This window comes from Colletotrichum gloeosporioides, assembly GCF_011800055.1.
Source record: "Colletotrichum gloeosporioides strain Lc1 chromosome Unknown consensus_85, whole genome shotgun sequence".
In the NCBI taxonomy this organism is placed as follows: domain Eukaryota; kingdom Fungi; phylum Ascomycota; class Sordariomycetes; order Glomerellales; family Glomerellaceae; genus Colletotrichum; species Colletotrichum gloeosporioides.
The window spans coordinates 428,030-453,094 of record NW_025544730.1 but is presented as its reverse complement, the minus strand read 5'-3'; the positions used below and the strand labels follow the sequence as shown (position 1 = coordinate 453,094).

General features: G+C 44.0%; 7 protein-coding genes across 7 annotated transcripts; 3 read left to right on the top strand and 4 right to left on the bottom strand.

Annotated features, from left to right (window-relative positions):
- Nucleotides 1–94: 94 nt before the first annotated feature.
- Nucleotides 95–1,868, bottom strand: GCG54_00001337 (putative extracellular serine carboxypeptidase; the record flags this gene model as incomplete). Its single annotated transcript, XM_045401455.1, has 2 exons — nt 95–605; nt 658–1,868. The coding sequence occupies 2 exons, from the start codon at nt 1,866–1,868 to the stop codon at nt 95–97; spliced, it is 1,722 nt and encodes a 573-aa protein (XP_045258457.1).
- Nucleotides 1,869–2,646: 778 nt separating this feature from the next.
- Nucleotides 2,647–5,261, top strand: GCG54_00001336 (uncharacterized protein; the record flags this gene model as incomplete). The annotated part of the gene is given in 8 exon segments (XM_045401454.1): nt 2,647–3,012; nt 3,081–3,273; nt 3,326–3,586; nt 3,644–3,817; nt 3,884–3,908; nt 3,927–4,541; nt 4,609–5,083; nt 5,109–5,261. 8 exon segments carry the CDS (start codon nt 2,647–2,649, stop codon nt 5,259–5,261), a joined length of 2,262 nt encoding a protein of 753 aa, XP_045258456.1.
- A 1,928-nt stretch (nt 5,262–7,189) lies between these two features.
- Nucleotides 7,190–8,221, bottom strand: GCG54_00001335 (uncharacterized protein; the record flags this gene model as incomplete). Its single annotated transcript, XM_045401453.1, has 3 exons — nt 7,190–7,812; nt 7,865–8,112; nt 8,157–8,221. The coding sequence occupies 3 exons, from the start codon at nt 8,219–8,221 to the stop codon at nt 7,190–7,192; spliced, it is 936 nt and encodes a 311-aa protein (XP_045258455.1).
- Nucleotides 8,222–9,274: 1,053 nt separating this feature from the next.
- Nucleotides 9,275–9,697, top strand: GCG54_00001334 (uncharacterized protein; the record flags this gene model as incomplete). Its single annotated transcript, XM_045401452.1, has 1 exon — nt 9,275–9,697. The coding sequence occupies one exon, from the start codon at nt 9,275–9,277 to the stop codon at nt 9,695–9,697; it is 423 nt and encodes a 140-aa protein (XP_045258454.1).
- A 2,653-nt stretch (nt 9,698–12,350) lies between these two features.
- Nucleotides 12,351–12,965, top strand: GCG54_00001333 (uncharacterized protein; the record flags this gene model as incomplete). Its single annotated transcript, XM_045401451.1, has 1 exon — nt 12,351–12,965. The coding sequence occupies one exon, from the start codon at nt 12,351–12,353 to the stop codon at nt 12,963–12,965; it is 615 nt and encodes a 204-aa protein (XP_045258453.1).
- Nucleotides 12,966–13,304: 339 nt separating this feature from the next.
- On the bottom strand, nt 13,305–14,671 carry GCG54_00001332 (uncharacterized protein; the record flags this gene model as incomplete). The annotated part of the gene is made up of 3 exons (XM_045401450.1): nt 13,305–14,035; nt 14,091–14,157; nt 14,222–14,671. 3 exons carry the CDS (start codon nt 14,669–14,671, stop codon nt 13,305–13,307), a joined length of 1,248 nt encoding a protein of 415 aa, XP_045258452.1.
- Nucleotides 14,672–15,302: 631 nt separating this feature from the next.
- On the bottom strand, nt 15,303–17,705 carry GCG54_00001331 (Poly [ADP-ribose] polymerase 2; the record flags this gene model as incomplete). Its single annotated transcript, XM_045401449.1, has 3 exons — nt 15,303–15,446; nt 15,509–16,795; nt 16,860–17,705. 3 exons carry the CDS (start codon nt 17,703–17,705, stop codon nt 15,303–15,305), a joined length of 2,277 nt encoding a protein of 758 aa, XP_045258451.1.
- Nucleotides 17,706–25,065: the final 7,360 nt, after the last annotated feature.

Sequence of the window (25,065 nt, the reverse complement as noted above, 5' to 3'; positions counted from 1 at the left end):
TAACGTAGGTACTGAAAGGCTAAAACATGCGGCGGTTATGTGCAAGTCTGCCAGTGGCAGCCAGCAACCTGAAAGACTACTCTGTAACAGCACTCTAAAGCTCTTCAGAGATCATGCCTGTCCTCGTCAGCATGCCACTAATACGGCTGGCTCCTTGACGCGTACCCTCTGGGGCGCCATTGCTGTGCGCCTTCTCCCACTCTTTCATCCAAGCCTCCACAAACTTGACTTCTTGGGCGTGAACCTCCTTGATAGATTTAGGCGGGAAGTCAGGAGTGACGTCGTCATCCTTCACACTGTTCTCATCCCAGTGATGAACGCCAAGGGGGATCAGAAGGAACGGCTCGCTGGTCGTCGACTTGCGATCGAGGCCGATCTTGTGAGGCGTGGCGGCTCTCCACGGGTCAGCCTCTCCGTCAACGATGGCGACACGGGGATAGCTGAAGTTGAACCCGCCATGCTTGTTGATCGCCTCAACGTCGGGGTCCTTGGTGATGTTGAAAGCCCTGCGGCAGTACTGCGAGCTGTACTCGACATCGATAACGCGAGAGATGAGTGGGAGCTGATCCTTCGTCACGCCAGAACCGGTTTGGAAATAGCCCCATCTGTAATACATGTCAGCAGGTAGAAGTTTCCAGGATGAAACACTAGACTTACTCGGTGCAAACTTGGTAGGTCCAGCTTCGGCCCGCGCCCTGGCGGATCGAGGTGTTGTTGTAGTTGGCCTCGTTCTTGCTAGAGTAGCACCTCAGCAGGTTGCCATCAGGGCAACCTTGCTTGACGTAGTCCTTGACATAACCAACGTAGTTGAGCAAGCGGTTCGTCAGCTTCTTGTCAGCGCCGCTGGTTTCGAGCAGCTTCTCAGCCGATGACTTGAGGTGGCGGGTGCTGCCAAAGATCACACTGTCGGAAGAGACCGTCGCACAGTACTTTCCGAACGAAGCGTCGTCAAGGGCAGGGTCCCAGTTCGTCGACTGCAAGCCGGTAATGCCGAAGCTCAGGGTGTTGGCAAAGTCGGCATCTTCGAGAGGCTTGAGGCCGAAGAGATCCTTCAGTTGAGCGACGTCGTCAGAATTGACCTTCTTCCCGTTGCCAAGGAGGATATTGTCGACGACCTGAGTAAGTTTTTGGGTCGTTTCAGCGCATTCTCCAGGCGCGAACAGGCGGGCGCCTTCAAAGTACTCCCAGTAGTCGATGATGGCGGCCGTGACGCCGGACGAAGAGATGCCGCCCCAAAAGACCTCGGGGTAGAGCTTGCGCAGAAACGCGGCGAAAGCGCCAGCGTATGAGCCTCCGTAGGCGATGTACGGAGTGCCGGGCGCAGTCAGGTTCAAGTCCTCGTGGCCGGGGAAGCTGATGTGCTTGGCAAAGTACGCCGTATCGGCGAGAGCCTGGTCGGTACTCAGGAAGCGGAGGTTCTCGGTAGTGAGATCGGGAACAGGGAAGCTCTTGCCATAGTATCGGTGCTCCAAGACGACTCCGACGCCTCCGGTGGCCTTGGCGAGGATGGACAGGATACCGTGGTCGAGGAACGGGAGACGCTCCCTGGCATCAGTCTCTCCGGCCGCGAGGATGATGACCGGGCCTCCCTTGCGGTAGTGCTTCGCATCAAACCAGTAGCGGAGGTTGAAGGAGTCGTCCGAGTGAGGCTCGTACCGCGAATCGTTGTGGAAGTGATCAATAGGTACGGACAAGTTGTACTCCGGGTAGTCCGCGATAGCCGCGGCAGAGGCGGACTGCGACTTCAAGCTCAATTGCTGCTGCAGGGTATTCCAGCCCTCTTGGTTCGCGACATGCTGCGGACGCAGTCCGTCAACGGCCCGGGCCGCGCCCAGGAGAAAGCAAGCTCCAAACTTCCAGAACGCCATGCCGCCAGCTGGTGATGGGGAAGCCAATGGTGGTGGGCGGTTGATGGAGGTCGCGTTTGTTTTTGTGACTAAAAGTGCGGAGCCTAGTTGATTGGTGCGGGGTTCGAGAAAAGCTTGGGCCACAGCACGGGCTCTCACATCATCGGTCTTACGTGCTAAGGTACCCACCCTAAATTTCCATGCAGTATTCATGGATCTCGATCAACGAAGGTGATAGCGGAGAATTAACTGCTCAAATACTCGACTAAGGTTTATCAGTGAAGTGAAACTAATTTTGTTGCGCCTTGCTCCTATTACCTATGCTGAATTATGGAGGAGTGTGTGGTGTCCACGTTTGACCAGACAGACGTGAGGCGCGCTGCTAGCCGCCCCTGGCCGAAACATCGCTCAGCACTGGGGCGAATTCCGCTAACAACCTAACATCTGCGTATAGAAGTGATAATGAGTTAATGAAACTTCCCATTCGGCGTTAATCGCAACGGTCAATCCCGCCAGACCTCTTCAAAAACACACGTTGGCTCGATCGCATAAAAACGATACTTCCTCGGAGGGACAAAAAAGAAGAAGAAGAAGAAGAAAAAAGAAAGAAAAAACGACCAATCCCACAGCGTTCGCGCTAGTAATAAGGACCAGTCACATTCACGTAGATGCGGAGGCGCAGAGGCGCAGCAGCCAGGCAGCATTCAAGCCCAATGGCTCCCCCCATTACTTCAGGCTCTGTGAACTCTCGCATCGGTCCTCTCCTCAATTGGCTTTATTCATCGGCAAGAAACTCATGATGAGCGGCAAGCTAGCGTTGGCCACGAGCGGCTCTATTGCTAGTAGGAGCGGCAGCGCAGGCCACTCTGATGATGGCAAAGAAGCACTTGAGCATGCATTGGCATCTTTCCAGTCAATTCTCAGTGACGAAGAGCGCATAAAGCTCCAACACACAAGGGGGAGCTCTTGTGATGCTGGATCGATCATCCAGTTTACTCACGAGCTAGACAATCTGGACGCGAGCCGCAAGGGGAAAAGCATCGCTACGACATTGTACTCACTTTTCCAGACTGTTGAACAATTTTATCAGATCGCAGACACATACGTGTCTTCTCACCCCGAGGTCGCAGCACTGGTATGGGGCTCGGTCAAAGTGACGTTCATGGTAGGCGACTCGACAAATCTCAACCGGCAGCTTGTCTCATGGTTTGGTCAATACTTATCTCCTTCCAGATCTTAGGCAACTTCACATCATACTTCCAGAAGTTTTCAGAGCTCCTCCGAGGGTTTGATCAATTTGTGCCACGCCTTGCACAGTATCGACAACTTTTCCCTGACTCGACGCGTTTAAGGCGTGCCACATACGAGTTCCAGGCCGCGGTAATTTCGTGCTGTGCTCAAGTGGTCATCGCCACGCGGCGCACATGTGAGTTTATTGCGGTACATTTGTCTAACTTCCGCGCTGAAACGAGAGACAGGGCAAAAGCAACTTGTGACGGCGCTGTCGCTATCATTCCAAGCCGAAATGCGACCTTTTGTTGATGATATACGCGCAAAGGCGAAACAAGTCAAAGAAGAAATCGGACTTGCTAAAGCGCAGGTCGACCATCATGAGCAAACCCTCCAGTCTGATGAACGGCGCCACGCGAGCAGGTTTCGAGGGGAGCTTTCCAGGTGGTTTGCGAGATCAGAACAAGAAGTTCACAATTTGAGGCAGGACGAGCTGGCTCGAGCAACGGGTCAGGTGTCCTGGTATCCTAATTATTTTAATATTTGACTAATCTATAACGATGTAGCGTATGCATGGAACCACCTTTTGGAGAAGCTTTCTTCCTATGACCATACCATGGCTTTCAAAAATGCACGGGCAAAGCGGCATAACGGAACTGCAGAATGGGTATTCCTTGATGATCACTTTCTCGACTGGTACAATGCGGAAGATTCTGCCATTCTGAATGTTTTTGGTATGAGTAAGTGAACGAAGCTTTCCATATTTACTCCAAAAGCGCGAAAAATGGAAGCTGATCGTGGATTAGTCGGCGCAGGCAAGACAGTCCTCACGTAAGTGCGCGCACTCAGGTCTAAGAACAAACACGCTGATAACCTGCAAAGGGCAAACATAGTCGATTATCTAATGCAGCATCGGCGGCAACAAAATCAAGCAATCACGTTCTTCTTCGTTTGTTTCGATGATCTAGCAAGTCAGCGATCGGAACATATCATAAATTCAATCATTCGACAACTTCTCGGCCATGTATTATTAGATACAGATATTCTTCGCTCTCTCAAAATCTCGAAGGGACGGATTTTCGACCACGATTCGCTTTTAACCCTTTGGACAAAAGCAATGCAAGAATTCGAAGTCTTCTGGCTAGTTCTGGATGGGCTTTACGAGTGCACTCCAAACGAGCGAGGGATCGTTTCCGGATTTATTTCCAAGCTACTTCGGGCCTCAGATGAAAGGCACAAAGTGAAAGTCCTTTTCTCGTCGCGGGAGTGCTTCAGAAACGAATTTGACCGAGTCGACACAGCGAGATTTGAGGTCAGTCTGAGCGCCCAGACTATCAGCGACGATCTCAGACGATATACCAAAGAAGTTCTACTTGAGAGAATTGACGCAAGGGATTTGGTGATTCAAGACCCAGAGTTGCTTTGTGAAGTTCAAGATGAAATAGGCCTCGGAGGAGAAGGAATGTGAGTTCGGTCGTGTTTCGGCTACTGATTAGCTATGGGCGCTGACTCTTTCGTTTCAATGTCGTAGGTTTCTTTGGGTCTTTCTTGCAATTCAGGACATCTGTTCCCGGACTAGCGACTATGACATACGGCATACCTTGGGCAGTATCCCAAGAAAACTCTCAGACACCTTCGACCGGGCTCTGCGACGCATTACAAATAATAACAAAACCGACGTCGCACGGAAAATCTTCTGTTGGACAGCTGTTGTCCGTCTCCCTCTGACCGTCGACCAGTTGAGAGAAGCATTGGCCATTGAAGTTGGGCAAGAATCCTCCCGTCCAGACCTATATCCCAATGGTATTGAAAGGCTTGCCTCTTGGTGCGAAAACCTGATTCAAGTTGATGAAGCGAGTGAGCTAGTTCGCTTCAGTCACCACTCTATCCGCCAATACCTACTAGCTATGACAGGCGATTTTTCAATCAACCATTCGTTCTGGGACCATCGCGTCGGAGAACTATGCGCAACGTATCTCAATTTCAACGATTTCAAGAGAGCTATGGTATCAATAGAACACCCGTTATCAGTGCCTCTTGGTAGTTATCTCGGGACTATTGCCGAGGAAACGATTCGGAATGTACTTCCAAGCAGGCCGGGAAGTCATGTTGCACGAGCCTTCAAGAGGAGATTTCGGAAAACCGCGTCACACTCGTTTGCAAGCCAAGAACAAAAGCCTTTAGAATCTCGAGTTGCATTCTCATTAGATCACCCGTTCTTTGAGTATGCCTCACATCAGTGGATATTACATGCGCGCTATTCATGCGGCCATAATTGCCCCTGGGAGAGCATGGTCTGGCAAATGTTTACTCAAGATACTGAGATTGACGCCATTATTCAAAATTATCAACCACACGACATCTCATGCATTGATGAGAAGAGCTTGCCATTTATCCTAGGTGCCAAAGCCCTCCGGGTCGAGTGGAGTCATATGCTCCTTCCTCTTCACAAAGCTATGCTGTTTGCCGATCTAATCAAGCATCACGCCTTAATGGTGCAGATCAATGTAATGTTTCTCGAATATCGTCTCAAAGTCAGTGTCGTTTTGCTTGAAGCACTGATGCAGGCAAACCATGTTCTTTTCGATGAAGAGTCGATACCAGAGCAGGTGCGACCGGAGACCAGCGCCCACTCGCAAGCCCTCAGCCTGGTTGCCCGTCTAATATCTTCGAGAAGCAATCTGAGTTTACTCTCCGCCTATCCCTCCGTATACGGACGGAATTGTCTTCACGATCATTATGTAGGTATACATGCAGACGTCTGCGACATACTGGGCGGCGAAGGTGACTTCAGAGCCAAGTACCAGGCACGAAATATAGAGATGGTGGCTCAAATTTCCACGACGGAATCTGGAAAATCTCTTTATGATGAGCTTTTGGCCTGGGACATTGCGCATCCGTCGTCTCGAAAGTATCTTTATAACAACAGAACGTATAAGGGAAAGACGATTTTGAATCTCGCTGTTGAGCGAGGCTCGGATTGGTCGTTTGCGATGACAAAATGGTTACTGGAGAAATTTCAAGAATACACATCTGACGTCGACAAATTGCTAAAAGATAGCTTGAGATATGCTCTTGTATCTTCGGCAAGTACGTCACTGCCCACACTGTCAAGCAGCGAATCAATAGACGGTATACTGCGAATTGGCCACCAAATCTGGGTCCGTGTGTGGAGATTGCCTCCAGGGACGAAATCAACATCTTGGAAGGGTTTGATTGAGAGGTACGAAGACATACCTCTGGCGTTCAGAGAAAACATCATTGTCGCCTTGCGCGCAAAGGAAGGGTCCAGCAAACCCCCTTTGGCCGTAACTGAAGGCATTTCACTTCCTGATCTGAACGCAAGAACAGACATTAACCTCAAAGATGACGAAGGCCCAAATATTCCCAAGTCAGATGATGTCCAGGAAGAAGATCGCATCTGGAAGGTCGCTCTTGCGTTATACAGGCTTGGAGCACGCCAACCTACTCGAGGATTTAGGAGCCTCTGGCGCCAAAATGCCGAACACACCGTCACCGCTGAAACCAACGCCAACGCCGTCTTCCATTGCATCGCATCTGGGAATGATGGTTGTAATTTGAGGTACGACAGTGACAAAAGGCCATCGCTCCTGCTTTGCAGAAGACATGGAGGAGATGTCACAGAAAATGCAATTCTGGACTACTCAGATAGTCTTTTGCGGTAGTTAAGGATGATCGTGAAATGAAACGCGCTTTTGAGGCCATTTTCGAAGCGACACAATGCCCGAGAATAGGCAGGTTTGAGTGGACGCTGTTTTATGCAGAGCGACCTACAGCGCATGTGGGACTTTAGGGTGTTGCAAGAAGTTTGGCTACTCTATTTCCAGATTGAAAGGCTCAAGTCATAGATCACAGTCACTGGAATAGTAATTGATAAACCTGACGGGTTCAATTGAAATGAGTAAACAATGCTAAAAAGGCAGGCTATGTCTCCTGCATACTCTAACCAGACAAGTTGCGCACAATGCAGCTGTCAAACCGAATCTTACAGTTGATAGGTTGATATCTAATGACTTTGCTGAAGATGAACAAACATGACACAAGAAAAGGACAGCATACTAATGTTTCCGCCTCATAGGTTCCGGAATCTCCTATGTTTGGACAACGCGGTAGTCACCCTGGACAATGCCGTTCAGTATCCAGGGGGTGCAGGTGTGTTCCTCCGAGGTACGGTCACCGCTGCATGTCTCCAAAGTTCCCTTCGTGCAGCGGTAGACAGGTGTGAATCCAACACGGCCAGTCTCTCCGGCGTAGACAGTCAGCTCAGTCTGGAAGCCCTTGCTCTCGGAGTCGCTGAATTCAAAGCCAACGGAGACAGAAACAACGCCAAAGGGGTCACCGAGCGAGGCCGAAAAGGAGGTGGTGCGAGAAACGGATTGATCGTAGGTGATGGTGATGGTACGGTCAGTTTCCTCAGCTGGGACGGATCCGGACACAATTTGAGTGTCGAAAGTGGTGAGGTAGGGCTCGCCGTTAGCCTGGTAAGACTTGCTCTTAAAACCAGTGCAACGAGCCTGGTTGCGAGACTCAGTGGCCTTCAGCGTGTTGTCCTTCGGAGGAGAGCCGACTGCGAGAGGCTCGATAACGGTGCCGTTGGCGAACTTGAGGTAGCCACCCTGGAGTCCGCTGCCGACGCTGCGTCCCTCGGTGTCGCGGCGACCCCATGGTACACCAGCTGCCTCGCAGTCCCCAGATCCGCAGCAGAATTGAACCACTAGATTTGATTGTTAGAATTTGACTCAAGACTGCAAATTAGTGTTACTCACTAAAGGTATCCTCCATGCGAAGCTGGCTAGAGCATTCGGCATTCTCGGTGTGGTAGATCAGATCTCCGCAACCAGTTGTAGTCAAGCTGGCTGGGGATCGGACCATATAGCTACCGGGCTGGCCGCCGCAAGGGTCGATGAAGTCACCCCAGACAAGGTACTTCACTTTGCCAGTGCCCTCTTTGAAGCCCTGGCCACCAAAGACGGTATTGGTGTCGTAAATGACACACTCAGGGTATCCGGGACCACTGCTGGCGATGAAGGGCAGTCGTTACATCCCTCAGACTTACACCAAGAAACGTCTTGAGCAGTAGCCAGGGCAGCGAACGCCGCAGGAAGGATGAATGATTGCTTCATAGTTGAGCTGAAGAAAAGATGAGATCAAAGTACTGTTGATGGGGTGGAAGGATAGACTTGTGTGTTGAGATGATGTTGTGGATGATGAGGAAAGTCCGAATGATGGTGTTACAGGCACTCGTCTTTATAGTTGTTCCGCACGAGCAATGATCTATCCGAACTGTCTAAACTCTGAGAAGTTGTGAATTGATGATCGTCCCCAAAGTTCTTTGCGTTTGCCTAATGCTTTCAGCTTATCCACATCCTACTGACAGTTGTTGATCTTGATTTTGAGCCAAAAGTCTCTCTAATGTTAGATCAGGCTACTAAGTGCTCACATAGCTCTTCTGAAGTTGTTGATCGACTCCAAAGTCCCTTTGGGTGACCCTCTCGGCAGCTCCACATTTCCATCAGGGGTTTCCGGCAGTTGTCGATCTTGGGCCACAAAATCTACAAAGGGTTGCATCAGGCTACAGCTTCACATCAGCCCCACGCGACGCAGCGACATAGCCTCTCCAGGCTTCCAAAATTCTGTTTGTGGTTGAAAGAAGTGATTCCGGAAATAGAAGATCAACACGCAGGTTGAGATTCGTCCATAGCAAAGGCTGAATTTAGGCTTTTGATAAGACTATATGCCTAGAGAAGCCCTTTCTCGTTAAATATTGCAAGGAGTGGGAACCATTCCTACGATTACAGGGCTCGGCCGATGAAGGCGCCATTTTTACAGGGCCCAACTGGCGGAAGAGTCACTGAAGATTTCACATCCATGCCACCTGGCTGATCATCATTGAGATCATCATCAGGTTCGAGGCGTTTCCTCGGGACCCCTTGAAGAGACGCAGGCAACAAAATATCACTAAGTCGCGAAAGGGACTTTGGTAGATTTATTTGGCAACTCATTCGAGATATTCACCGACTGGAGTTCTACAAATACTTAGTCTCTCGTCCGCCTTTCCAAAACAATGCAATCTGGCCCTCATCAACCCATCTAGACATCTCAACCCCGGTCTCTCTCTTCACTTCTTGTCTTCACCAACGTCAAACCCAACTCCAGCATACCAAGGCATCGTGATCATGGTTTCTATTAAGCAACTCGCTACCTTCTTTTCTTCGGCTCTTGCCGTCGTGGCATCGCCTACTTTCCGCAACTCTAGCGACAGTGTCAAGGATATTTCTGCCCGTCAAGCTTCGCAGATCCCTCCCAACTCTCTGTACCTCGTCGAATGGTACCCCAACGGCTGTGGCAATGGCAACGGAGTTTCTCTGACCGGTCACGAGGAGACTCTCGCCGTTTGCTCCAAGTTCAACGGTCTCTATGACCCCAACGCCGCCGACTCCGCTTCCGTCCGCTTCTTGTTCCCGGACGACGGCCGCACCTTCAAGTGGCGCCTCTTTAGCAGCAACACCTGCAGCACGCAGATTGCGACCGGCACCGGTGGCGGATGCTTCAGCGTCCCATCCAACCAGAACGTCGGCGCCATCATTGTCTACACCTGAGATACCCAGGGCCCTGGAGTTTTGAGTCTTAATTTTCGATCTTATTGCGCGCGTGCGAGAACATTCAGGCGGGAGGTCATTCTATGTATGGGAGGTGGAATTTTATGAAGAAATTTTCGGGGTAGTGAAGAATGCAATTCTGGAACTTTACATTTGTTATGCATGGTCAAATGTGGACTTTGTTGTCAAACTAAACAATGATTCGGCTGCCTGTTCATCAACGCTCATTTGTTTCCCAATGAACGACTGCTACTTGTTTTCCGTGGACCTTGTCCAAGATCTCTCTCCAAGCTAACCAGTTCTCGGTAGATGCCTGCATGGCGGCCCGCTCCTGACAGGGACAGAAGCAGCCCTAGCGTCTGCATCAAAGAGTAAAAAGCGGAAAATATGATGATCACTTACAGGGGGGTATCCAGAAAAGGCACCAGAACACGCTTCAAGTCTTCAGCGGTTGAGCCAAAGTCCCGTTCGGGGCCCCGCTATCTCCTTTCAAGTCCCGTTGAACCCCGATTTTTAAGCATGGTCAGGACGGCTGGCAGCGCTGTTCATGGTTTCTACAACTCCGAGACGCCGCTGGTTCTCACACCTGCTCACCGCCAGATGGGCCAGACGCTGGTATAGCCGACGTGTATACACGCAAGCCTCAAGATTCAATATGTTTCGAGAAATGCGGCCATGGAGAAATTCGCCTAGAGAGACTGAAGGAGATTCAAACAAGACCGATACACCAGACAGCACTGCTGGGACTGGAAGAGACCTATGGAATTGCAGTCGCCGCTATGTAGCTAACATTTCCGGCTCTCCTACGGGAGGCGCTGTTATTGGGGGACACTTAACCCCCTCTTAAATTTTGGGTAGGCACGTCTTTTTAACTGTGTCTCCAATTCGTGGAGGACCTGGCCTCGAACCGAAGCCTTTTGGTTTCCAAAAACCGCCGAACGGACCAGTGGGTAGCCTTGGAGCCGAGTAAGAATGGGCAACGCAAAATACAATGAGGAGGAGGCAGGAGCTAGCACATCAGCTGCTTCTCAACACTTCTGAATTCTCTCAGCTGGGTTGCATCGAAGTGCCTAGGAAGGTACCTTCGTGCCTCGGGTGCAAAGGATTGAACCTTTGCCCAGTTGTATGAGAGCCTGTTGTGAAGTCTAATTACCAGTGCCTTCTCTGTTCGGATCATCGCTTTCACCTGAAAGAAATCTGCAAAATGCATGAAATAACGGCATGTTAGATGAGACAGGTAAGGTTCAGAAGACCCAAGGAGTACTAGTTGGGTCTCAACCCTCATCACCATCAGGTTTTAGATCTGGTGTTAGTAGCAATACCAACAACAGTAATGGGGAGAGGCGCATGTCTCAAAGGCCTTTTTGATCGTTGCATCCACCAGTAATATTTCACTATAACCAGTTTTTCTTACACGATGCCAACATTCTCTTGTAGTCACGCACACAATTCAGGTGCACCTCACACGAGGTTCATCTGGTGCAGCTCAAGCCTCTTGAGTTAGGCGGCGAATTTTTACCCTTTATCCCGCTCAGGCCGATATTGAAAGTCTTTTTGGAACCCCATCCTGCCATACAGAAGATGCCACTTAACATCGAAGCGATGAGACTGTTTTACCTTGCCGTCCATGAGCTGCGGGGTGCGTTCTTGATAACTAAGTATGCTCCGATGTTGCGACCCCATACTGCCTAATATGGATCAGGATCGCCCCTGTTGTCTTGATCGTCTCAGCTCAGCCAACGCTCCGGCCGGGCTGGAACGGTCCAAGATTAATGTGCGGCTCGGCGCGCTACAAGCGTTTTCAGGCACCCAAGACAAGACCCAGAAGTTCTCTCGATTATTCACTTAAACGGGCCTTTACAACTCTTGAAGTCTCTTGGCTTAAGTTGCGGCAAGCATCTTCGGGTTGTCCCGCTAGGCTAATGCCAAGTCGAGTACCCTTGGAAGTGTGTCTGAGACAGTCGATAGGTGTCAAGTTTGGTAGATAATTGGCATAGGGCTTACATCCCGAAATGTCAAGACCTCCGCATGAAAGTAAGATCTGGTCACTCGTGAAATTATCGCCAGCCTTGAAGAGCTGGGGACAGTGGAGAGTGGTCTAAACGGCGCGCGCCTGGCATGCTGCAGCAAGTGGCGCACCTCAGAAAGTTCAGCAGGCAGGAGCTGGCATTAAATCAATATCCCCGTGAGGCAGGCTGTTGCAAAGCGTGTTGAGGCATTGACTTGGCCATGCAAAGTATTTAAGACGATCATCGGTTAAAGCATCACATTACTATCCCTTGAATGTGTCGAGACATGTCAGCTCGTCGTCTCAGCTTCTAGTCTCAAATACTCAACCAGATCGAATGCAGTAGTAAGAAGTAACTTGAGAGATCATGAGAAGATCCTTGTGACAGCCTCGTTCCAGATGAACTGGGAAGGATGTGCTTCGGACTGGAAGTCCTTTTGCTTGCACAAGGGAGTAGAAGTCTAGGGAAGTCCTCGAAAGAGGAAAAGTATATAAACAGGTTTGCCTCCCGACTTTCCGACGTTTCTGATCAGCTCACCAACAGCATCAAGAAAACACCAGGCCTCAAAACCATCACTGTCTCTCTTTCGTCCTTCTTCCATCCAACTTTGTCTCTCTTTAGACCAAACTCAAAAACCTATCACAATGCGTTTCACCGTCGCTATCGTCGCCTACTTCGCCTCAGTTGCCCTCGCTGCCCCCGAGGGCCTCTCTACTCGAGAGCAAGACCCCGAGGCCGTCATTGACCCCCTCGAGGGCAAGGCCGAACTCCTAGCCGCCACCAACGCATCTGCCCCTGACCTCGTGTACGCCGGAGTCCTCGGTAACGGTCTCCTCGAAGGCTTCGTCGACCCTTCCGTTCCCGCCATCGACGCACGGGACCTCGAGGCCGCCGACCTCGACACCCGCCAGACCTGCGGTGCCAACACCATCAGCTGCAGCAAAACCAACCAGGCTCGCACCGGAATCTGCGGCCGCCTTCTCGACATCCTCGGCGGCCCTACCTTCGTCAACCAGCCCCTGCCCGCTGCCAACTATTGGTGCTGGGCCGATGTCCATGTCAGCACCAACAACCGCTGCTGCATCAGCTGGAGCAGACGGGTTAGCGGATCCAAGACCCAGCACTTGTTCAACGCTGCCGTCAAAACCATGAACCGCTGCAAGGCGAATGCTTTGGTCTCTGGATGGTCGCGTGATGTCAAGCTGGGCACTACATGTGTTCGCCAGTGCCTTTCCAACCGACCCGACGGTTGCAACTAAGGAACTCGAACTCGACTCGGCGCGCAAGTTTGCCGGAAACTCAAGAGGCTTGAGCTGTACCGGATCTACCTCACCAAGCGGCACTGGCGCAGACTTATTATGTGGCGGAGGACGACTTCAGATTGACGACGGTGGAAGACGCAATGCTGGGATTGATATTGAGTTTTAAAACTCACTTCCTAACGCAACTTTACTTTGTACACGAGGTAGAGTTATTCGATGAATACAGATTGGTGCTGTTGCTCAAGTTGTTCCCAAAATGAATAGTGAAGGTCGTGATATGACGCAAGCCATGTGAATGCAGGCACCGTTTGAACTGAGGATTCTCTCAAGAGTATACTACAGATGTCTAGCTACAGCCACTTCAACGGCGCTCATCTTTTCCAACGCTTCGTCCACATTCCTCTCCACCTCTTCGTCTCCAAGTTGACTCTTCAACTCCCCCAACCGCCTCTTCCAGAATCCCCATCTCTCCAGGTTAAATCCGAAAGTGCCCGCAAACAACGGTCCTGCTCGGTAGATCCGCTGCTCTTGGTCATCCAAAGGGCCGCGAGTGTGCCAGGTCAGGCTCTCCTCCAAGATCACTGGTGCCGCGTGGATGAAATACTCCGCAGCGACGGCGACTCTCGTCACCGCTTCGGGGCACAACACCTTCGCGTCCTTCTCTGCATGTTCCCCAGTGCCCTCAGATGCCTCGTCAGGCGGACCCTCGGGCGTCGCAGCCGGTTGCGCCCTGGCGGTCGTGTACTCTTTCGTCAGCTCATTGCCCAAGGGATTTCGAGAGTCACCCTCCAGCCCGTGGTTCTGCCTCCAGAGCAGCTCGGCCTCCAATCTTTGCTGCTCCCTCTCCTTCAGGTCCTCTTCAAACTCCCCTTTGCGCTTTTCTCTATCCCTCTCCAGATCCTCTGCGAGCTTCTCTAGATCTTTCTCTAGACCATCTTTAATCGACCACAGCATGAGATTCAGTGCTCGCTTCGGCCCGCTCCCAACTAGACGCGCGAACCAGGAGTTGAAATTGAGCCAGTGCTCCAGAGTACATTCTTCCCTAGAGAAACGCGTACGTGTTGGGTCTATTCCGGGTTGTTAGAAACATATTGCTTATAGTTTCACGTAGGGAAGTCTCACCGTCATTCCACCCCTCTCTCAGTGTCTGTCCAAGCTCAGGCAAGTCCTTCCACGCCGAGTCCTCAGTCTACAATATCAAACACATTAGCATTGAAACATAGACACGCACATTCCCTCTGCAGGTATCTCACCTCCTCTCCAATTATCTCCAGCTCCAGCACAACGTCGGTGAGCAATCGCTGCCCAATGTGACGATATGGCACGCAGCTGACCATCCGCGTATAAATGTCCCAGAACTCCCACATCTCCACTCGTTGGCCGGGATCATTGTCTTTCTGCGCCTCCTCGACGTATGAAACCCAACCTTTCTGTGCTGCGCCCACAACTTCCTGTGTTCTATCCTTCATGTTATCTTCCGACAAACCATCAAAGGCTTCCATGATTGTAAAGAAAAGTTCTTCAAAGTCCGGGTGTGAGCGTTCAACCATCCTCTGAAAGTCAATGCCATGATAGACAAACTCCGTCTCGAACGTCTGCGGCTCGTGTTGCCCTCGCGATCTCTTGGTTTCAGCTGTGGGAGAGGGCCGAGAGGCTGGTTTGCTGGACCGGCGCCAGAGACGGTTGAGTGGGAAAATGCGCATGGCTTCCAAGAAAGCTGTAGCTGAGGTCTAAAGAGAAGTGCTAGTGGAAGAGGAGCATGAGTTGTGGGAGCCATGTTGTTCGCCGGCAACCCCCTGACTTATGAATGTCGGGGTCGTGACCTAGCCGCCGCGGATGGCACTGAACCAACGACGTAACATTCAATTGCTGCGCAATCGCGCGCTAAACCCTTGTAAAGTCTGCGCGAACCAAACATGGCCCCTGTCAGCGACCGCATCGCCAGGCTTCTTATGTCGTTGGACCAGCTCTCGTAAAATCCATCTGGGGCGCTAAATCTCACCATTGCACATTAGGTTCAAGAAAAGCAACTACAAGGCTCAAGACTCGGGAGACAGTGTCAGCCCGCGTGTATGTTGATGACCATAGACAATTCAAGAGTTAAGCAAGTCAATTTGGCCCTATTAGCTGCACACTACCTAACGCCAGTACCTGCACCCCATTACCCATCATAGCAAGCTTTACAATAAAATGAAACCTCGGAAATACGTGCAGGACCCATTTCCACTAGATCTATTCATAGCGCCGCAATTACGTCGAGTTTTGTGTCGTTTTCACCACATCTAATACCTCAGTATCATTTCGCGGTTGAGTACGCTACGACCTGATCGAGGTCTACATCTTGACTCGGAACAGGTAGCGGAGACGAACTTGGGCCACATCGTAGACGATGAATTCGTTGTAGTAGAGGCCTGCATGTTGGACGTTGGTGTCGCCAGGAGTGACGGTCGTGTCAGGCTCCAAGTAGGTTAGCACAATCTGCTCACAAGGATAACTTAACGACTGCAAAAAGATGCAGCCGCGAGCTAGCAGTGACTTACCATCTGAATGCCCTTAAGCGAAGGGTGAACGGCGCTGGCGTCCATCCACTTGCTCGGGCCCGTTCTGCCCTGGCCCCAAGTCGAAAGCATACCGCCGGCTTTAGCGCTGTCACCTGCGTTGTAGCTTGCGTTGGTGAGCTTCTGGATCGGGTCGCCAAGCTCGGCCTCGCAAAGGAGGAGGAGTGCCTCGCCTCCAGAGCTGTACGAGTTGCAGTAGTTGGCAGACTTAGATGACATGTCTGCGAGGTAAATACCCTTTCCGAACATGTATCCGGTGACGGGGGCCTCAGGAGGGGCGATTCGAAGACCTTGGCTGAGGATACCACCAAAGTTTGTGACACGAGAGCCGTGCCAGAGAAGACGTCGGTCTGACTTCAGATTCGGGATCTTCTTCTTCTCGAAGCGTTCCAACTCGCCGTTGCGCTCGATGCGGAAGATTTCTTGTACCCTGTAGTTAACATGGTGCGTAGAGCCCTTAGAGCCGTTCAGATAATCTGAAAGTAGGCTGAATTCCTTGCTCTTGTGGTCGAGAGGAGTCATCTCGTTCATTCCCAGGCTTCGGTACTGGGTGTCGGCGGGATGGACATTGGAGATGGTCTTGCGGTCGATCTTCATAAGATCGGAGGCAGCCTTCATGTCCGACAAGCTCTCGAGGAGGTCGAGTTCCTTCTTGAGCATGTCCCCAGAACTGATGATGGGCGGGCGGCGGCGGCCGAAAGCGTGAGGGATCAAAGAATAGAACTGGTTGGACAGGTGCTCAGTCGCGGCGGCGACGGTCATTGAATACTTGGAGTCGGCAAGTGACGGGTCGTTGATCAAGGCACTCAGGTCCTTGAGCGACTGGAAACCACGAAGAATGGTGTTCTTGCTGAGCTTTCCAAGGGGCAGCTTATTAGCATCATAGTCCATGGACGACATGGCTGATGCGAAGTATCCCATGTTGAATATGAGACCCATGAGCTCCTGAACGGGCTTCTCCAAGGTGCAAATCGCGTCAGGCTTCTTCTCGTCGGCGTCCTCGGTCTTGACGGTGCCATTGGCGTCATCGGCGTCATCGGCACCTTCATCGTCGGAATCCTCGTAATTGCGCTCGATGTAAGCGTACTTGCCAGACTTGGGGTCGTTGGTGCGATCGGCCCAGCTCCATCCGCTCTTGTCCTTGAATTTCTTGTCGAATTGCTTCAGTGCATCATCCAAAGTGCCATTGCCGAGGATTGCCTTCTGGCCATGATCGCCAACTCTGCCCCATCGGGTCCAGGTCTTGTAGACTGACCCGTTTTCAATGAGCTAGCAAGGTCAACTTTAGTCCATGTACGCGAAAAATTGGCTGCATGTGCAGACATCAACATACCTGAACGCGATAGAACTTATTATTGTTGTTCGAAGCGTTGGTCTGGTTCAGAGACGCGTCGTAAATAGTACCATCGGGGGCAATATAGACAACGCCGGGAACGGTGCAGCCCTCGTCAACGGGGACAACAATCTTCTTGCTAGGTTTGGCGGATTGGCCACCAGGGGCTTCCTTCTTCACATTGGTTTTCACGTCGGTCTTGTCGTCAACATCGTCGGAAGATGCGGCAGCAGCAGCAGCAGCTTTCTTTCCCTTGGCGGCGTCATTGGCAGTAGTCTTCTTCTTTTTGGGCTCAGGAGGCGCGTCGCTCTCATTGTCAGACTGCGCGGCGGCGGCGGCGGCCTTGGTGCGCTTCTTTCCGTTGGCCTTGGTCGCGGGGGCTGACTGCTGCGACTGAGAGGCGTTCTGTGAAGCACTGGCCTGGGACGAAGCTCCGTTCTGGGACCCGTTGGCTGCAGGAACAGGAGCAGGAACAGGGGTCTGCATTGGCTGGGGCATCTTGGACTGGCTGCCGCTGGTGATGGCAAAGTCGTCCTCAGGGGCCTTGGACCCCGTGGACTCGCATTCCTGGGCCCACTCCAGGCTGACGATGGGGATGTTGTTCTTCTCTGCGGCCGCGACCTTTGTGGTTTTCGCGTTGAAATCGCCTTGGGTGGTGATGAGGTGCGTCGTCTTTTTGGAGACGGATTTGGCGATGGTCGCGCCCAGCGAGGTCAGAAGCGACTCGATCTCGGCGCGCTTCTGGGTGAAAGTACCGCTGATGGCGATCGAGGCTCCGTCGAGGGGTTGAGCTGCTGGGGCTGCTGGAGCAGCAGCAGCTGTCCTGCCCGATCTTCTTGGGGGCATTGTGGGCGAGTGCGGAGAAGGGACAAGGAAAAGGGAGGGGCGGACGTCACAGGGATGACCGCTGAGTACGATTGAGTTCGATTGAGTGCAGTACTGCAGCGTGAGGTAGGATAAGGGTGAAGATGAACGCAGAACGGGATGGACGAAGGAGAGGGAAGAAGGGATCGCGAGAATATATTTTATTTCTGTGTTGGTCAGAGGAAACCCCCGTCAGCCCATACCTCTCCAACACGAAGATGGAGGAAGCTACCAGCGAGGGAAAGCGCGACCTGAGCTACCTACCCAGGTAGGTGCTAGGGAGGTGCACTGTGAGCCTGGCCTACGGCCACCCCTATTACATAAGTATATATATACATAGCTGCATCAACCCTATCAGGTCCTATACTAGTAATCCATCCTTCTATAACTACACCTTATAGTACTATATCTCATAGTAGTAGTATAATAAGAAGTTATATCTATAGCCTTAAAAGGGCACTAATTTTTTAGTTATATTAATAGAAAAACTAAATATAAATATTATTAAATCGTAAGATCTACTATATTAGCAATCTTACCCTAATTAATCTTATAATTATATTATTAAGAGGTCTTATTACTAACTAAAGTTTATATTTAGGTATAGAGATTACTCTACTTCTATTACTACTTAATCTTATCTCTTAACCTCCTAACTATACCTTTTTACCTCTACTACTTCCTCTATCCTATATACCTTTTAGAGTTTGGAATTTATTAATCCTACTCTATATCTATCTTCTTTTTTATATTAAATTACTTTATATAATCTTAAATTTTTAGAAATAGCTAGAAACTACTATTTAGTTTAATCTAAACCTAAATTACTAATAATTTTAGGTCTTATTTTAATCTTATAACTATAATAGATCTTAACCTTAAATAAGATTTAGTATACTTACTATAGTTTATTAAAGCCTTAAAATTAGATTAGATTATAAATAAAAACCTAGTTATCACTTATAGGATTATAACTACTAACCTTATTAGTTTATAACCTATTATAATCTACTTTATAGATTAGAATTTAAAATATACCTTTAAGCCTTCCTCTATAACTAGTGCTATAAGGCTTCTATTTTTAATAGATTATAGATCTAGAAAGCAGTATAAGCTATAATATTATTAGTATTACTGCTACCTACCTTAATAAAAACTGCTTTAATGCTATTCTTACTAGAGGATATTAATTAATTAACTTAAAGCTTTAAAAAGCTTAATTTAGTTAGCTTTTCTAATAAGCTATAAATTAAACCTATTAACTTTAGATCTAAGGGTAGGACTAAAGCTACTTATAACTATATTAGATTAGATCTTATTTTTAATTAGGAACTTTCTTCTAATATTAATATTAAAGAACCTCATTAAGATCTATATTAACTTAGATTTAGAACTTAAGATAAGATGCTTAAATCTAGTAACTTAATAGGAACTATACTTTAGGTTTTAATTACTGAAGTAGTAGTTATAATAATAAATGCTATAATATAGAATTAGTAGAATACTATTAATTAGAACTTTACTACTATAATAGCTGAGGCTTTTAGGTAGAATTAAACTTAAAACTTATTATTAACCCTAAACTTATATTATAGTGGTAATAGTAATAGTAATAGTAATTAGAATTAGTCTCTTAAGTTTATAGATATTAGTATATTTAATCTTAAATTTAAAGATCTATACTAATTAGGTATAGTATTAGATAGTAAGATAACTGTTTATACTGATATCTATGCCTTTATAGATTATATTAAAGATCTAGCTGTAATAAGATCTAATACTTAAATTTGTAAGATTTAGACTTAATATCTATAGGGATCTATATTAGTGTAGTATTTATAGGTCCTAACTGAAGTTAATTGAGAACTGCTCTAATCTGTACTTATATCTACTATCTCAGCTAAGTTGCTTAAGTGGTTTAAGCTTTATTATAGTGATGCTATATCTTATTAGAAGTCCTTATCCTATAGATTAACTAATATTAGTACTAAGGATATTATAGTCTATTTGCAACTTATAATCTGCGATATGAAAACCTGCAGTATAAATAATATTACTTCCTAACTCTGCGTAATTTATGAATCCTTTGATAGAGCTATTAAATTAGTTATCCCTCCTCTTAACGATATAACTACCCTTAAAGTATTTCTCTAATCTATCTGCTAATAAGAATCTATAATAAAGACGCTAGTATCTAAATAGTTATTATAGACCTACTATTATAGCTCTAGCTATAACTTAGTAGGTAAGAATATTAATATATGTGTTTTATATAACTAGATAGGTTAACTTATTACTTTTAACTAGAACTTTAACGCTAACTAACCTTAGAATTTACCTAATAGTAGATTTAGTTAGAATAAGCTTTAGATTGAGAACTAACCTCTTAGTCTATATTAATAGCAGCAGAACTAGAACCTAACTAGCTTTAGACCTTAATAGAACTAGCTGAATTAGTACACTAGGTTCCTAACTTTATACTAGTTTTATAATTAGTAATCTAACCTTAATCTTAATCTATAGTTAGATATAGCATAACCTAGATTAGTACTAGAGAACTATTATCTTAGATAGAACCTAAGTATTAAGGCTAATTTAGCATAATCTACTTACTATAGTAATATAAGCTCTATAATCCTAGGAACCCTAATATCTCTAGATAGATCTACCTTATACTCACCTTCTAAACTAGATAATTACTGCTCCCTATTAGTTACTAATAATACAGATAAGCCCTAAGTATCATTCTATAATAACTAAATTATAGATACTACTAATCTTAAATAGATTAAACCTAGTAGAGACTTTAACTTTATATAGTTTAAAGATAGCTATAAGGATGCCTACTTTATAGCTATAACGCCTCTAGAGAAACTGCACTTAATAACTTAGAGAAAATGTTAGTTCTATAAGTAACTGTTCCCTAGTAATAACTAGCTCTATAAGCATATCTATAAGGATTATAACACTACTAATAACACCTCTAATTTAGATCTAACTACTATAGCTTTCTTTAGTAAGTTATCTTCATACTATAGTAGTTCTTATAACCTACTAGTTACTACCCTAAGTAGCCCTATCTAGCCTATCTAAGTGAGATTATTAGTAGACTTATTAACTTAAGTTAGCGCTAGATTTAGATTTTGCTTATAGTTATACTTATAATACTAAATCACCTCTAACTTAGACTAAGATCTATTTATACAGCTTAATATCTATAGAGATATAGGTTATTCTTTATTGCTGCTTAATAGAACTACACTTAAGTAATACTAGCTTATAGCTGAGATTTATATCAGATTAGTTCCCCTCATAGTTAAAGGTATTAATAAATCCTCATATTATATAAATTAATATATTATTCTAGATCTATATTTTTATAGTATTTTGATCTCTACTAGATAAGAAGCTATTACGATAATCTAACGTAAGCTATTTATTATAGATAATCTGTTTGTAAATATACTAATTAGTATAGATTATCTAGGCTTAGAACAGTTTAATATTATTAATAGTAAGGGTTTTATAACTATTAGGTCCTATAGTATTAAAATCCCTATAGTAATATAGCGTAATAAGAACTACTATAAAGTGAGAGTTACAGCTAAATCTAAAATAGTTATCCTAGCCTACTTAATAACTTTAGTGCTAGTTTATTATTTAATCTTAAATACTAATATCAGATAGGATATACTTTTTAAGCTTATAGATCTCCCTATTATAACCTATACTATAATAATTAATATCTCTCTATTAGATATCTTAGTCTGTAATAATATAGACACTAATTAGATCCTTAATTAGAACTAATTTATTAGTTACTTTATCTTTATTAATCTATCTACTTAGGTATAGTATATTAATAAATCTAAATCTGCTACTATATTAGAATTCACACTTAAAGAACTATATCAACCTGAGAAATATATAATTAAAGCTGCTTTAATCTAAGATAAATAAACCTATACTTATATAATTAGCATTAAGGTCTATAACTGCTAACCTAATACTAATAATATTAAGGCTGTCCTAATAGAATTTAAATATATCTTTAAGAAATCTAGCTTCACTATTATTCTAAAAGATTAATAGATATAGGTCCACTTTAAACTAAATTAGGATAAATAGATACTATATAAATATAAGATCTACTTACTTAGAAGCTTAGAATAAGGTATTATTAATTATACTATTAATAAACTAAGTGATAAGCTCTATTATACTCTCATATAAGTTCCCTTTATATTCCTAGTTTTTATTATCTAGCGGGAAAAGGAGATTAAAATAGATCCTAAAATTAAACTAGATCTAAATAGAAATAGCACTAATATAATAACTATACTTATACCTATAGAACCTATAAAACTATAGGATCTAGTTAAAGATCGTAAGGGCTATATAGTTATTAATATCTATCCTCTTAACAATATAGCTCTTATTAACGCCTATCTTATAAAAACCTAGGATAAGATTATTGCGAAGTGTGTAGATATAACCTATATCTTAACGTTTAATGCTATAGCTTTCTATTACTAATAGTATATGTACCTAAGCTTATAATAAGTATTTATAATTATTACCTATAAAAGCTAATTCACTTTTTAATATCTAGTGATAGGATATAAGAACTATAATATATATATATAATACTAAATAGACTCTATTTTAGTAGATACTAATAGAGTATTATATTATAATAATATTATTATTATATCTAAAGGTCTTAAGAACTATATCTACGATCTCTATAAGGTGTTTTAAGCTCTCTCTAAAGTTAATATCTCATTAGGATTAGATAAGTTATTTACTAGTTTCCCTATAGCTATCGTTCTAAGTAAGCTAGTTAACTTATTTAGATTAAATATACTTATAACTAAGCTATAGGTTATTAAGGCTATTAGGTTCCTAATTATATTACGCTCTCTTAAGTACTTCTTAGGACTTAGATCTAGTTTATGCTATTATATACCCTAATATGCTATAATTATAGAACTATTAGAAGATTAGAAGATAATACTGCTTTACACCTATTAACACCTCAATCCTAATAGTACTATAAAGACTAGTAAGATATTAAAACCAGCCTATAAGTCCTAGGCAACTATAATTAATATACTAATACTAATTACTAAGGAATCTAATACTTTTATAGTATTAAAATTAGCTTTTATATCATATATAATCCTAATATACTTCTCGCCTAAGCGATAACTATATATTAAGTTTAATACTTCTAGAGATAGTATTAGAGTATAGGTCTTCTACGTTAAAGACTTAGTTACTATAACCTTTATAGATAGCTAGTATCTGCCTAGAAATACTATAGAACTAATCTTATTTATTTTGTATACTTTAAGTATTATAGAAAAGAGATATTAGTTAATAAAACTTAAGGTTATAAGATATATCTAAACTATTTTGAAAACCTAGCATTAGATCTAATCTATATAACTAGTATTAGTAATCCTCTTTACTAATTATAAAGCTATTATTAATATCTAATCCTACTAGGTTAATAATATCGCTAACTTAATAGTATATATAACTATAAACAAAAAGCTAGTCTACATAATAGAATATATATTGCAATTTAATCTCTATATTATTTATAAGCTTAGAAAAGATTATTTAGTATTAGATATACTTAGTAGACTTCCTGCTAATAATACTACTACACCTAATACGCCTAATGCTTTAGATATCTTTCTAGATAATCGCCTAACTAATCTCACCTTTATAGCTAAAGCTAATTAATAACTATCTATTTATAATCTAATCTATATAGATCTAATCTAACTTCTACTTATTAGCAAATTTAACTACTTACCTTTAGAGCTAATTAAGGTTACTAGTATTCTATTAAAATTATATCTAGTTATATAACTAGCTTCTACTATAATAGAGATTTTACTAAAGTTTAAGACTAAGATTTAATCTAGCTATAAGATTAATCTAGTCTAATAGAAGATCTTTAATATAATCTAATAAAATATAAAACTTAATCTAAATAACTACGCTAAGTTACTATTTTAGATTAGATATAGTCTCCTCTAGAAGACTAATTCTAATTATATCCTATATCTCTATATCCCTTAATCCTATCTTAGCGATATCTTTAACTTAATCTATAATAGTAACTATTTTAGTTATAATAAACTATTAGAATTTATATCCTAATACTATATTTATAATAGTCTTAAAGAACTATAGAAGTATCTACTTAACTACCTATAATATTAAGTCTTTTAGATCTAGTACTATAAAGCTTATAATAACTTATAACCTATCTTACTACTATTTTACCCCTACTATATAATCTTAATTAACTTTATACTAGTACTACTACTATCTAAAAAAGGATTTAATATAGCCTTTATTATAGTCTATAAGATATTTAAAGAAATCTTTATTATTCTAAGAAAGATAATAGATACTATAGAGAAATAGGGTATATAACTTAGATACTAATTAATATCCTCTAATTAGGGTTTCCCTAAGATTATTATCTTAAATTAAGATCTAAAGTTCCTATCTATAATATAGAAGTTAATCTAGAATAAAGCTAGAATAACCTTACTCTATATAATAGCTTACTACCTATAGATAGATAGCTAAACTAAATATATAATTCAGACTATTAAATCTATATTTAGGTATTATCTCTATTTACTTTTAAGTCCTAAGTTATAGCCTACTTATATTGCTTAATTAGAGTTTAAATTTAACTATATAAGATTTATATTAACTTAGTTATTACCTAATAAGATTATTAAGGGCTTTATACTTAATAATATCTTACTACTAATATCTTATAATTTATAACTATATACTATTTAACTCCTACTAGTTTAGATCTTAGCTTATAATGCTATTATAATATCTACGCTTATAATAAAATAGTATTATAACTATAGATATATAACTAAGTTCTTTAATATCTATAATAAGGTCTACTTATAACTATATAAGGGATATAATATCCTTAAAGCTATAATTCTAAGCCTAAAGTATAGATAACGCTATATAGGTCTATTTGCTATTATAGAACGTATTAGCTATACTACCTATAGATTTATATTCCTACTCTATTTTAAGATCTATAACGTTATATCTATTAACCACTTAGAACTTATAACTTATATAGATCCCTATAGTTACTAGTTACTATTAATTTTATTAATCTCAGCTAAGGATAAATCTCTTATTATTAATAAGATCCTCTAAGAACGTAATATAAAGTTAGGTAAGTAATATCTAGTATCCTATAGATATTTAGGCTTAGATTATTACTAATAGATCTACTAATCTGATCTTACTAAACTTCCTACTTATAATAGTTTAG